We start from the raw sequence: 14,420 nt of genomic DNA on the forward strand, positions 1-14,420 counted from the left end.
TCCCCGCCCCCTTTGTGCTATAAATTGCAGGACTTCATTGAGGACTTGCAACGCAGCGGAGGGGATGTGGCGGCGGCCGCACGGCCTTTGATCGCACTACTAGAACCCCTGGCAGCCAATCAGATACAGGCTGAGGTTGCAGTGTTGTCAGGTGACATCCTGCTCATGGTCCAAGCAGTATCCAGAGAGGAGGCCCGCCGGCAGGTAGGAAACCCACATGTCTAACAGACTGGTTTCATTGCTAGTTGGCTTCAATGGTGCTGCTGAAGTTACACAAATTAATGTTACACAAATCGACATTACCTTTACATTACATTACATTAGTACAAATGTTGTACAAATGCTTTTGCAATCACAAAGTTGTGGCCGTGTTTCGATATGTATCTATCAAATGTAAACCCACATTCCTTCTCCGTTTGGAAGGAGGATTTGGAGCTCCACCAGAGATTTTGTCGGGGTTTGGAAGCGGTCGAGCTGCAGACACAGGAACTGGCGAATGGGCCAACCCCGGGAGCACGTCACCTGGAGTCTGCTCAGGTTAGCTTGACTTGGCAACGCAACACCAATACCAACCCGCTTTTCACCATGCCATGAGGCATACGTTCTTCTCTGCAGAATAAAGGCTTATTTTCTTGCACCCCTCGTTCACACACACACACAAAAAAACTCTGTGGTTTTCCCTTCTGCTCTGCACCGTAGAAGACCGTGCAGGATCTCAGCGGCCTGTGCCTGCCCCTCATGGAGCTGAGTGAGCTGAGTGGCCGTGGTCAGAGGGGCCGTGGCGAAGGGGAGCGACTGGGAGTGCTCTGGAGACAATGGGCCGAGGGCCTGACTCACGCGGCTGACATATACCAGTGAGCACGGGTTACATGGGCCGGTTTCTACTCTGGGCTCCTGACAAGGGAAAGTCAGCCCAGTCATTTATACAAATGCCCCTACATTTGCTGTCTTTTAACTTTTTTTGGTCTTCAATTAATGACTTCGATATATATGTATTTTTCTGTCCACTCAGGACTTTTTTCCACTCCTGACCAGTGAGAAATTATTTCTCATTTTAATGTGGGCTTTTAAAGCCTTTCGAGACAGTATTTCTCCTAAAGAACACAATGGGAGTTGTAAGAAACGTTCAGGTGTGATGAATAAATCAACAGGCTGGCGTTTATCTCTTTTGATTTTCTCCCAATGTGTTTGTCGTTTGTGTTGTCTGTCTGTTTACCAGGGAGATGACCATAGCATCCTGTAGTTCACAGAGCTTTCAGCAGAAGTCTGATAGGTTAGCGATCATCCAGGGAGCAGTCAAGGAAGCCTTGGGGACCAGAGACACTGGAAGATCCTCCAGCCTTCTGAAGAGGCTGGCTACACATCAGGTAAGCTACAACTCCCAGACTCTCCTACTTTTATTAAACAATTGTTGAGTAAGGCTGGAGTGGCTATACACCAGGTAAACTACAACTCCCAGACTCTCCTACTCTTATTTAACTGAGTATGGCTGGCTACACACCAGGTAAACTACAACTCCCAGACTCTCCTACTCTTATCACGCTAGTAAGGCTTGCTACACACCATGGATGGTTCTTTGTATGTCATATGAAGAAAACCTAGGAATAAATGTACCATGATAAATGTATATTTATAACGATTTTCAGTGAATTGTGAAATTGTGAAAACTTTCGGTGTGTTGCCTCCAGTAAAAATACACAGTGTCAGGTGATTACATTTTCTGTACAGGTCCAAACAGATCCATTTTTTTTAACAACTAAAACAGGTGCTGCTAACACAAATTATTCTTCTTTATTTAGCTGAGAGCAGCAGTAGAGACTCCGAGCCAAAGTAGACACCTGGAAAATGATCCAGAGATTGAGATTTGAGCACATGCTAAGATTGATAAACACCAGAGTGGATTTCAGCCAAAGCCCCAGCACTAAACTTTGGATTCCCTACTGTCTGGAGTTGTACCAAAACAACTAATCTGCCAATCTCTCCTCTGTGTATATCTTTATGTGTATGTGTGTGTGTGTCTGTGTGTGTATGTGTGTGTTCTACACTAACCGTCTGCAGAGGCTTGTCGTTGAACTGGTAACTGGCCAGTGGCTCCTGGGGGCCCTTTTCAGGGACTCTGTCGGCCTCCAGACAAACACCACAGAAGAAGAAAGGTAAACAAGGCTAACGATTGAGTCCACAAAATCACAATGCATATTTTTTTCTGGTTTCCAAGCGACTACACAGACAGCGACCACACTACTCATATTTGTGAGTTTATGTTTAAGGAAAGGAAAAAACTCATTTATTTTAGATTAACATAATTCAACATTGTGATAAAGTAGGTTACATGCAAGTTCTATGGATGATCCTGGTCCAAATCTTGGCATAATGCACAAGGGTGTAAAAACAGATCAAATAGTATCAAATAAATGAAATAGTTTTTCCGTAGTATTAGGCATTGTATTGAACTTTAGTGTACTCTGTAGTATTTGTTCAGCCAAGACTGATTTTTGATATCGTGTGCACACAGGGCACAGTTAACTTAAGGCACAGGTACAGAGTTAACTTTCTTAGATGCTTAAGAGATAATGTACAGAAATCAAATTAATAAGTCCCATTTACTTTGCAGTAAATTCACTCTGGGCTTGTATGTAGTAAACTTTAAAGTAATCCAGAAATGTGTTAGCTATGGAGAACAGCATAAGGACAGGAGAGGGATACATTTTCAGAAAAGGTATCAGCAGAATCAATTAATAAACATAAAGGCAGACTGCAGTGAAACCATTCATCTGCCATCTTTTTAACGTTTACCATAACGTTTTATCAGGGAGGAATACATTTTTGGAAAGTATGCAACAATTAATCACTTAGCCACATGGGTGAATAAACATCAACCCTTCCTCTACTATGATTGAGGCGAATTTAAAACGCAAAATCAGAGATTAAACGGAGCCAATATATTTGACAAACAGAACAGGTGTTTTTCAATTTTCGTTTTTTTGATGGGTTTTCTGGGTTCCCAACATAGAGCCACTGGAAACCCAAATCCACAATGTCTCCCCATAATGACAAATCATCTCACAGTTAAAAACGAAACAATCACCAAATACCATTACTACGTACAGATACATTTATATTCTTATGCTCTGCAGTTCATTTCTGTTATCAACTGTACCCAACCATGGAAGATTATGAAAGAAGTTAAGCTAATTAGTTTTTTAATCACTCGGATAGGTTTGGTAATGGAGAATCTCTTAAGGATTATTTGGATAGCAAAGGATTTTTGGCTATTTTTGGAATGCAAGGAATGGGGTCAACAGGAACCAGTATGTTGATTTGAAGGATGCGTGGATTGGTCAAGCTTCTGCATTAAGCATGATTTTTAGAGTTGAGATTTGCACATTTCTGTCTGGAATAGAGTGAATGCTACATATTAGGTATTCCTAGTTTATTCATATCAAAGATAAGGGTTGTTTGGACAAGAAAATGTTAATTAGGGTCCAAAGAGGATTACCCAAATGTTTATTTGATTAAAGATAAAAGCCAGTAAAAGGATGTGAATAAATTGAAAAAGATTCATACCAGAGGCTTACATTTTGATGCATCTTTACAATCAAGCAAATATGATTATCACAGAGTACACTGGTCATTTTATTATAATGGGTGTTTTGGAAAAGCTCCTTATTAACGTAATTACTCATAGGGGACTACTTCTTTATAATACATTCATTTTGGCAGAGGCCTTCAGACACATTATCCAAAGGGAACTACAGTGAATGAATTTTAGATACATACATTAATGAGCTCGTCGGAGTTGGGCATCTTGCTCAAGTGTGCATACAGGTTGACTGTGGACACTGGGGATTCTGTCTGTGACCGCAAACACGGGTTGACTCGTACACACACACACACACACACACACACACACACACACACACACACACACACACACACACACACACACACATACACACACACACACACACGCACACGCACACACACACGCACACGCGCGCGCTCGCTCGCTCGCTGGCAAACACGCAAACACACATGCAAACATACACACAGCCTCACAAACACAATCACACACACGCACATACACATTACTGTCTGATATATCCTAAATACTGACTACCCGACAACCTTGTGAGGCCACAGTTGAGTCCCCACCAACACTCCCCCCTCCCCCCCCCCCCCCCCCCCAGGGTGGAGCTCCTGACCAGCCTGGGCCGGCTGAGGGAGGGCTGGCAGCGTGGCTGTGTGGCCGGGGCTGCAGAGCGCAGGGCCCGGCTGGGGGAGGAGCTCTCCCTCTGGAGGGGCTACCAGCAGCGGTCCAGGCTGCTCTGGAGGGTCCTTAGGTCCCCCCAGCCCGACCCCCAGCCCGACCCCGGCGGGGGGACGCCCTGCACGCTGCGGCGGCTACGGCGCGCCCACGACGGCTACAAGGTTAGCCCCCAAGAACCTTTGTTCTATGTTGAGCCTCAGACTCTTTCCATTTGATGTCGTATCCAAGGGGGTGCTTTCGGCCTTCTGAGCAGCCTGATGTCCGACACTAAAGGGCTGCTTGTGTCAGACAGGTGTAGTGGTTCTTTAAACAAGGAGTATGGGAGCATATTATGAGCCACCAGAATCCAAACTCAACTCAACCTCAGGGAATGCGCCAACAATGTGACATACAATGTGACGCACGCATCGGATGACACTTGTGGTCCCTTGTCATGGTTTGTATGGCCCATCCCTGATCTCAAATTATTTCATCCAATCAGGAACAGAAACTCTTCTTATTTTTTCGTGCAGTTTCTCATCTATAAATATACATATATATAGATAGATGGATGGATAGCAGGCGCGTGCCGTCCATATGGGCGGGTGGGGCAGTGCACTACTACAACTACTACTAAGTATGCTCCCAAAAAATAGTTCCTCAGTAAATCATTACTCCAAGTCTATTATTAATAATGCATATAAAAAAAACTATAAATTGTGGGTATGGTCATCATTCTCAGTAGTTTCTGCCCCACTGAAATTTAGGGTCACCGCACACTACTGATGGATAGATAGAATGACTTAAAAACTAAAGCGAGTGTTTTCAGTGTCCGTTTACTTTTGAATATGCAGCAAAAGGAAGCAGCAGTAGAGTAGGAGTAATTGCATATTCAAGAATAACCTAGAGGTGTGTCGTTTTTGTTTGTTTCCCAGCGGCTGGAGGAAACCATGGCCACACACGGCCCTGTTTACGGGCAGACCCTCGAGGTGGGGAGAAGGCTGTGTGCGTCCACAACAACATCAACAGAGCCTGCTGATCACGGACAACTATTCCAAGAGCTCCGGTGTCTGGAGGAGGCGTGGGAGCAGACCAGCACCCTGCTGGGAAGGAGAACGGCCCTGGTTAACACTGTGCTTCAGGTACACACCGCGCGGACATGCACCTGCATATTGCACACCGATCTATACAGGCCGAGGACACCAACATCTCCCAGTCTATAGAAACTGTGCATAGAGCGATGCAAGAGCAAGCTTTGTCTGAAGAAAAGAGTGCAGGGTAGTTGTATGATAAGAACACAAGGTTAATAGAACGCACGTTATTTTTTGAACGTAGGGTTAGTGCATTATAGTGTCATCTTTGAGATACAGGCATACAGCATCTCAACAAAGGGCACAAATCCGGTCTTGAATGATGTTTGTTTTCGCACACCACTTCAAGCAAGGCCAGCCGTTCCAACGTCACGGTACCGCACGTCAGCCCGTCCGGCGCTGTTGGCCGTTAGTGGTGCGAGGTAGCCAGCGGTTGATCCAGCAACCCTTCAGTTGCAAAACTGTGTACACCGGGCAGCTTCACGCATCGTAAATTCAGCCATTAAATCGCCGTGCGATCGCTGCGCCAGACACGGCTTTCCATTAGCCCCATTTGTTCTACCCCACTGGTGTCCAGTGTAATAAAACAAAAGGATAATAACTCGTAAATACATTAATGGTGTGTGTGTTCCCCGGACTCCCGAGGAAGGACCGGGCATTCAGTGGCAGAGCTGGTTTCGGTGGGGAGGGAGGGTAACTAAACAAATAGGAAACGGGTTTCCATTTGACCCTCCTACCCTCCGCTATGTCAGTGATGTGTTGGTCTCTGCCTGTTGTGTATACGTATATTGTGTATGTGTTGTGTGTGTCTGAGATGGCCATTGTGGGTGACCCATATCCAAAAGCTGAGTTCCCGCAAAAACACTCCCATGCACACACATACATTAAAAGAACCCAGCCTGGGGAGGATCAAACTGTTGGCACTAATCTCACCATGATCTAGATCCGAGAGGCCGTGTGGTCCCCGGTCTCCGTGGAAACGGTCTGTTTATTACCATGGCATGTCGTTCCAGACCTGTGTGTGTGGTGACGGTGGACGTTGTGGTCACATGACGAGGAAGAAATATGAAGTGGCCTATCTTACAATACGTCAGGGTTCATGTGTGCATGGTGTGGCCAAAGTGCGCGTGTGTAGGGTATGAATGAACAAAAGGGTTAGCACACTCCGTATCTAGAGGCCTTAATATAATGAATTTGAAAAATCGAGGTCGCAGAAATACAAACATTCTCAAAACAAAAAAACACACCCATCCACATGACAACCCATCCAGGGAACTGTTCTCGTATCGTTGTACTTCGGTCCACTTTCCATTACATAATCCCAACCTCACAGGCCCCCCCGCCCACGTGGGTCAGGCCTGACTTTTGTTGACCCGTCCATGGGGGCGCTCCTGGAGGCAGGATTTATAGTGGACTCTGTTCAAACAGGATCAGGGGACTGGCCCATCTCTCTGTGCTAACACCCTGCATTACAGTCCTACATGGGGCCCACATGAAGGAACGCTGGAGCTAGCTGGGAAACAAGTGATCTAGTGATGGATTCAAATTAGTTCTATCATTGGTACTTTGAAAAACAACAACTAACTATTTGCATCCCCTCCACCCCCCTCCCGTATACATTATTCTACTTCCTCGATTTTATAACAAATATCTATCATGAATTGCAGCATTATTATGGGTTTATAATAACTTTATAAATTATCTTACAAAACATTATTGATTTTTCTTGAATTATTTATAACTGATTATAAATAGTGTACTATGATTATTTATGAATGAATAATGCTTCATTAATAAGGAATCTGGCAGCACACTATTTGATAATAATGCGCCGATATCCTTGCTACATGAGGGTGGACTTTGTGCTTTCATAAAAGGCTTTCAGGCTGCGGATTATTGTAGAGGGATTTTATTATGATAAATAATCTGTTGAGGCAAAATATGGTCATGTGTTTACTAAGACACATTGTAATGTGACAACAATGTCCCATTATTATTATGACACATTTCCTCCGTCTCTTCAGGAATGGTCGCTGTTTGGGGACAAGTTGGTCGTCTGTGGGCGTCAGCTTGATGACCTGAAGCAGAGCCTGGAGCAGCCAATGGGGAGCGAGGATCCTGAGGTGGTAGAGAGGCTACTCAGGGTGAGTTGTGTGTTTGTGTTTGTGTCTTCCCTGTATGGGCGTGTGTGTCTGCCCGCATGGGAGTGTGTGGATGTTTGTCAGGCCCTACAATAACTTATAAATAATAAATAATAAAATAATAATAAATAATCTTTCAAGACAATCAAGACAATGTTATCATTTGAATATTTTTATCCTTACATTTTACTATTTAATGGAGACCTGTTGGATGGGGAGGGAGGGTTTGCAAAAGGGTTGTTTGTACTTGTATTTTTGTTTTTCAGTTCGGTCTTGTCAAAGTCTTCCTGTCTTGTTATTTGATGTTTTTTTTGTCTGTTTATAATGGAAAAAAATAAAAAGTAGATCACAAAAAACGAATCTTTCAAGTAGCAAGTGACTCTGTTCCGACACCATTGCCAATAAGCGCCATTGTTCCCATAGATCATAACGGTGTCGCCACGGACACCCAGTTCGTAACATTAGTAATAAAACAAATGCAAGAGTTTTCATCATCAGTGGCCCATAGGCTCCATCATCAGTGTGTTATCTTTCGGAGATCGAGAGTGACTTAACACCTTTTATAAAACCTTAACACCTTTTATAAAAACAAAAATATTTGAGTGCATAATTTAGAGAGAATGGGATTCAGCAGCCAATCAGAACACTGGCCCTTTAGCCGCCACTCTCTCCAACCCCCTACCCCTTCTATAGGCCCCCCAACTTACACAATAGAGTTACTCTATTATCATGTCAGGACCCCCCTCCCCCCAGGTGCCCCTCACCCCCTGTCTCTTCGCCGCCTCCCCCTTTCACTGCCCACTCCGCTTGGCCCCAGTACCTCCCCCCCCCCCCCCCTCTCTCTCTCTTTCTCATGCGCTCTCTCTCTCAACCGCCCTTTAATCCAACTGGTCAAGAGCAAAGAGAGAGAGACACAGACACACACAGAGAGAGAGAGAGAGAGAGAGATAGAGAAAAGTTAGTGAGTGAGAAAGGAACGGGACGGCCCACACACACACGGGGGACTGAGCGGTGTGAACGTGTGTAACGCGTCGTTGTGTGCGTCCGTGTGTGCGTGTGCGCTATGCAGGAGAGCGAGGTGTCTCTGGGGCGCGCGTGCACGGCCCTGACGGAGCTGGACGGCGCCAAGACGGAGCTGTGGCGCTGCGTGGCGGCCGGCGACACGGCGCTGCTGGAGGGACAGCTGCAGCTGCTGCACCAGCAGTGGGAGGAACTCTGCACCAAGGTGAGAGAGAGAGAGAGAGAGGGGGAGAGGGGGAGAGGGGGAGAGAGAGAGAGGGAGGGAGGGAGGGAGAGATACAGGGAGAGAGCTGTACAACTTTAACATCACCGACTGCCTGAAGTTTGGAATAGCCATGATGGTGATGATGAAGGCAACACAACTAGGTCATGTGCTGATGAGAGTGAAGCATTCTGAAACTGAGAGAGAGAGAGAGAGAGAGAAAGAGTGAGGGAGAGCGAGAAAAAAACGTGCATCACAGATACAAAGGTCATTGGCCCACAAATGCAACCGTTTGTTAAAGAAATATAGTGTTTGGGTTTAACATGGGTTTAAAATGCGTATTTTTACGATTGTAATGTTGCTTTTCTAATTTTTAATCGTTGAGATGGGAGTGAGCAATCCTGACTCAAACTCCAGAGACTGAGACACCAGTGCTCTGAGGAACAGGCACTGCCTTGACCAATGCTTGCAAGTGTACCCTAAACTTTTTTTGTTAGTGAATTTAGAAAAAGCACACGGAGAAAGGCGGGTTGAGTGAAATCTTTTGAATGAATGAGAGTGAGAGAAAGAGGCATTTGTGGGGGGAGAGAGATAAAATATATACAGAGGAAAGAGTACCAAAATGAGTGCGCTGGTGTGCAGGGAAAGGAGTTTAAGAGATAAAGAGAGAGAATGAAGCGGAGGAAAGTTGTTACCAGTGGTGGCTTGGCTATGGCTGGCAGCCCAATAGGCAGCAGCTGCACCGCTGGGGTCAGACCTATTCATTCACACACACACACACACACACACACACACACACACACACACACACACACACACACACACACACACACACACACACACACACACACACACACACACACACACACACACACGCGCGCGCACACGCACACGCACAAAGGTCAAAGGTAATTGGAGTTATTACGTCTGGATTTCTGTTCCATTTGGGAAATAAACTCAATGCAATTAAACTAAATTGCAAAGAGTTGGCTGTTACGTTTTTTTAAGCATCTGTGTTTTGTTGTCTTCAATTGCTCTACATGGTTAAAGCTACAATTTGGAGAAATCTGCATGAGTGAGTTCGATTTTGTATGTTTACTACTGAAAACATCCAAACTCTCCAAGCCTTCAGGCCTCCCTCCAAAGACACTCCCCTAAAAGACATGACTAGCTCGTTAGCTTGAGCATTATGTATGCCTAAACTTGTTGAATACTCAGGTCATGAACAATGAGCACACAGGCAGAGTGCACGCAGGTAGACTGTGAGGTAGATAGGCGGGTTGGCCATCCAGCCCTTTCATTCGGCCCAACTGAAATGATTAGACAGGCTTATAACAGGCCTGCGACACCCACAGATAAGATCTTTTGTCAGAGCATTTGATTCATTGTAAGGAGAGATTGTCAACAAGTATAACAAAAGAAAATCTAAACTAGATACCAAGCTTTTTGAATCTTGAATCTTGAAACTAAACAGCCAAGCTTTAAGGTTCAATGTTTATTTAAGTCTGTTGGCCTTTGTGTTCGGCTTGTGTTTGTGTTTGCTTGTGTTGATGAGTATCCCTCATCTCAATGATGTTTTGCCTTGTTTCCATGAACAAATTACATTTTCAACTTTTCCTGTCAAGTGCATTCTGCAAAAGAAACCTATTCGACCCTCTCTGAACATACCGGATTTGAACCCATTTTGTAGTCGATAAAAGATCCGTTATTGTCGAGGGTCAATCTCTTCACAGAGGCTCATTCTCCAGCCTGAAATGCCCATTGAGACTGGGGAAGACATTAACTGGAGTGATCAGTGCGATACAACATTTCTTTGCTTGAAACTCGTCTTCAATTTGTTGGTTTATGTCTGCTTTATGTGAAATACCATTGCCCACTTGTTGATGGGGTGGAACTGATGGGATGCTTCTGCCGTTATGTAAGGCCTCAAATTAATGACAGTCACAGCTTGACTTGTTTGCTTCCGCCCTGCCTCAATTCTTCAGCAGCAAACCGGCCACAGACTATAACATCGTGCGAAAGACACCTTAATTACTATATGTCCGTTGCCAAGGAAAAGTTTCTTCTTCAGGCAAGCACTGACAAAACCGAGCGGACGGAACCCAAATGAGCTAAGTTCCCAATCTCAATGCAGTAAAATAAGGTAAATAAATGTATTCTTGAAAGACATACACAAATAGATAACGTTAACATCGTTAACATTTGAATATATCAGTAAATAAAGTTTTTGGGCTACAACCGATTAATTAAATGAATGTCCGGCTACCATTCATTAGCTTTTTGTGGTTTGGGTGAGTGCGTCATTCGAAAATCTAAACCCCCCTGCATCTCTCCGTTTAGCTAACAGGTTGCATATTACGGGGGGGGGGGAGGGGGGGGGCAGCCGGCCAGAGGAATGGGCCCGGGGAACAGATGGCTGTGGCTAAAGGTTCACTGAGGACACACTCTATTGTTGTGGAGAGGAGTACCAGCCCTCGCCGCCACAATGGACCCCGAACACACACATGTTTCCCCCCGCCACTCCCCCTTAAAAAAAAAAGGGTGGCAGCGTTACATTTTAAACCACACACACACACAGTGGGCTTCATGAAACGCAAATAAATGCCACAGAACAGTAAAATACGGCCGCCTCTGACAAAGCCAATGTTGTCCCACTAAACCCTCTGACCCACGGGGTGGTGTATCGGCAGTCATCAAGCTGTCGCCGGGAGAACTGAGCCTGCTCCCCTCGTTGGAATAACACCCCATACGCCAACAGTCGATCTAGTTGATTATGCAATGGAGATTAAAAGATGGGCATGGAGATAATGGGTTTATGATGCTCTCTTTATTACCTTTTCCTAAAATACAGGAAAGGCTTTGCATATATCCCTATATATCTATGTATCTATAGATATTACATATGTGTAGCAAGGTCCATGCTACGCGCCACCTAGGGGACTTTTACTGGGCTTCTCCAGACTCGCAGGGTGGTGATGTTTGGATCCGCAAATAAACGTCTAAATCTGCTTTCGCTACCCCATACAATTTCCACATGTTGCTTTGTTGTTGAAACTCTGAGACAATGAGGAAGAGAAACCCGACCATGAGCCTCCACAGTGCCTCGTTTGGTTCATCAACTTGGCCCCCCTCCCTCTGACCCTCCACCAGGTGTCGTCGCGCAGGCAGGAGATCACGGACCGCCTGGACGCCTGGACCCTCTTCAACGACAAGAACAAGGAGCTGTGTGACTGGCTGACGGGCATGGAGGGCAAGGTGCTCCACCACGACGGGGAGGTGGGCATCCAGGAGATGGTGGAGAAGCTCAAGAAGGTAAGCCGTCTCAATCACTTCCGGCCCACAAAGAGGAGGAAAGCTGATTTCACATGCGCACACTTAAGGGCTTATTATGGTCCCTCGTCGACGCAACGCAAGGGGGTTTACGGACCCATTGAGTCCTTGAGGACCCTCCTTGCGTCCACCGTGTCGTGCGCCTCCCAAAAATGGTGGCCTTGCGTCAGCGCTGTGATTGGTCTGCTCACTAAAACCCGACCCAGAACCAAAAATGGTTCACGACTGCGTTGAAGCGTCTACGTGGTCCTTGCATTGCGTCGACATGGAACCATAATCAGCCTTTTAAAAACATCGAGAAATATCTGTTTGGATCCAAAGCCGGAAATCTGCCCGTTTGCAAGGTGGGGGTCCTGCTCGGTTTATGGGGCATCTTCTGGATTTAGTAAATTTCTAGCACTTATGTATTGGATTCAACCAGAGCATTTTTGCATCGTGATTATTATCAGCAGGCTTTTCACAAGGCATATACAGTAATATTAATATTCTCGTATACAGTCAAGCAATTAGGTCAACATTTTCATACTTAATGAGCCTATTCAAGGCCCAATATGTGAGTGGCCTGACGTGCACAGTGTTATCCACGTCATCCATCCTCTTTGTCCATCCTTCTGTTGGTGTCCAAACGGTTTCCTCCTGACGACAGAGCGGCTTTTGTGCGGGACCAGCACATTGTGACCTATGTTCAGCACCACACAGAAGTAGCCAATTATTGGTTTGGGCGCTCATGTTTTTCTGTTTAAGAACGCGTACTGGGAGCAGATGAAGGCCCTCCACAATGGCCTGCATTATTCTGAAAGCTTCGCTCCCTCCCACTGCCTTTTCACACAGCCCCACCGTAAAGTGCTTTGAAGGGCTGTGTTTTGGAAAAGTCCAAAAATACCAACATATCCTCATTTGTATTTCAAGAAAAAGAAACAGAAAACACTCCTGCTTTATTCCAAGCTCTGTGGACCCACTTTAGACCCACCTTGAGGCTACCAGCGGGTTGGCTGGTAGCATCAAGGTGGTTGGTTCGATCCCCAGCTCCTCCTAGCTGAGTGTCGAGGTGTCCTTGAGCAAGGCACCTAACCCTAACTGCTCCCGACGAGCTGGCTGTCGCCTTGCATGGTTGACTCCGCCGTCGGTGTGTGAAAGTGTGCGTGGATGGTGAATGTGAGGCAATATTGTAAAGCGCTTTGGGTGGTCAATGGTTAGAAAAGCGCTATATAAATGCAGTGCATTTACATTTACATTTACCGGTGCGTCCTTCTGTCCTGTTTCTGTGTTTGGCTCAGGACTGCATGGAGGAGATGAACTTGTTCAGCGAGAACAAGAAGCACCTGCAGCAGCTGGGCGAGACACTGCTGCAGGCCAGCGGGCAGGCCCAGCACGGCACGCTCCACAGCAGTCTGCAGGAGGTCAACCAGCGCTGGCACAAGCTCTTCCACAGCATCCAGACCAGGTGAGCGTCTGGGAGGCCGCCACAGGAAGTAGGAGCCGGTAGAAGCTGTTCTGCGTGTGTGTGCCGTGCTTTGCGCTAACTTATGATCTCGTGCACTTCACCTCTGGTCCTCCAAGAGACACACCTCTCACAGCAGCCAGTTTGTTCCAGAGGGCAACGCGACGCTTTGATAGGCCAGAGTGTTATTGTTGCTGATGCAATGAGACAATACAAACCCAGCTGTTCAAACTGCGGCCTGGTAAGCACCAGTGTTGCAGCTGTCTTGTCTGACTGCGTGGCGTCTCTGGCCAGAACCAAGGACTATAGGTTAAGCTACTGCGTTCTGCATGCTGTTGCTGCACCCAGCCCCCTCCCCCCTAATATCTCCCCCCTGACAGATGGACGACCCCGTGGAACAGCTGAGGGATTTTGTGTCACTTTAACCCCCCCCCCCCACCCCCACCCCCACCCCCACCCATATATTCAGTGTGTCAATCTGACTCAGACGTTGTCTATGAGAGGTGAATCATAGCCAAGGTCATGAAACCGCACTGGACTGTCCTGAGCTGTAGGGGGAACCATACTGAACTACACTGAACTGAGGGCAGTGCTGAGCTGTTTAGCCTGGCTGTCTGTCTCTCTGTCTGGCGGGCTGGCAGGCTGTGTGTGTGTGTGTGTGTGTGTGTGTGTGTGTGTGTGTGTGTGTGTGTGTGTGTGTGTGTCCGTGTATGTTATGGAAAGCCCAAAGTCTTCCTATCCATCTAGCTGAATGCTGCTGCCACTGACACCTCATTGAATTCAGACGTCGCCCGCAATGCTCGCTCACAACAACCGAGACACCCTGACTCCAGCTCAGACGTGCACTCTGTGCCAGCATCACAGTGAGAGGCGTTTCAGTGGTCGCATCGCACTGAGAATCTGTTCACTGTCATACTCCCTAAAGCTCCTATACATCTCCACGGTCAAT

The 14,420-nt window shown here is 46.4% G+C and overlaps 1 protein-coding gene across 2 annotated transcripts in view; it reads left to right on the forward strand.

Annotated features, from left to right (window-relative positions):
* syne2a (spectrin repeat containing, nuclear envelope 2a) overlaps nucleotides 1–14,420 on the forward strand; it is a 57,457-nt gene that overhangs the window by 27,125 nt on the left and 15,912 nt on the right. For both annotated transcript variants that reach the window (XM_030345848.1, XM_030345849.1), the window contains exons 38-48: nucleotides 31–204; nucleotides 424–537; nucleotides 700–854; nucleotides 1,220–1,367; nucleotides 2,059–2,153; nucleotides 4,188–4,428; nucleotides 5,182–5,388; nucleotides 7,362–7,481; nucleotides 8,548–8,703; nucleotides 11,851–12,012; nucleotides 13,308–13,474. In XM_030345848.1, coding sequence (XP_030201708.1) covers nucleotides 31–204; nucleotides 424–537; nucleotides 700–854; nucleotides 1,220–1,367; nucleotides 2,059–2,153; nucleotides 4,188–4,428; nucleotides 5,182–5,388; nucleotides 7,362–7,481; nucleotides 8,548–8,703; nucleotides 11,851–12,012; nucleotides 13,308–13,474 — 1,739 coding nt within the window. The remainder of the gene's footprint in view (nucleotides 1–30; nucleotides 205–423; nucleotides 538–699; nucleotides 855–1,219; nucleotides 1,368–2,058; nucleotides 2,154–4,187; nucleotides 4,429–5,181; nucleotides 5,389–7,361; nucleotides 7,482–8,547; nucleotides 8,704–11,850; nucleotides 12,013–13,307; nucleotides 13,475–14,420) is intronic.

Source organism: Gadus morhua, chromosome 21 (assembly GCF_902167405.1).
Source record: "Gadus morhua chromosome 21, gadMor3.0, whole genome shotgun sequence".
Classification (NCBI taxonomy): Eukaryota; Metazoa; Chordata; class Actinopteri; order Gadiformes; family Gadidae; genus Gadus; species Gadus morhua.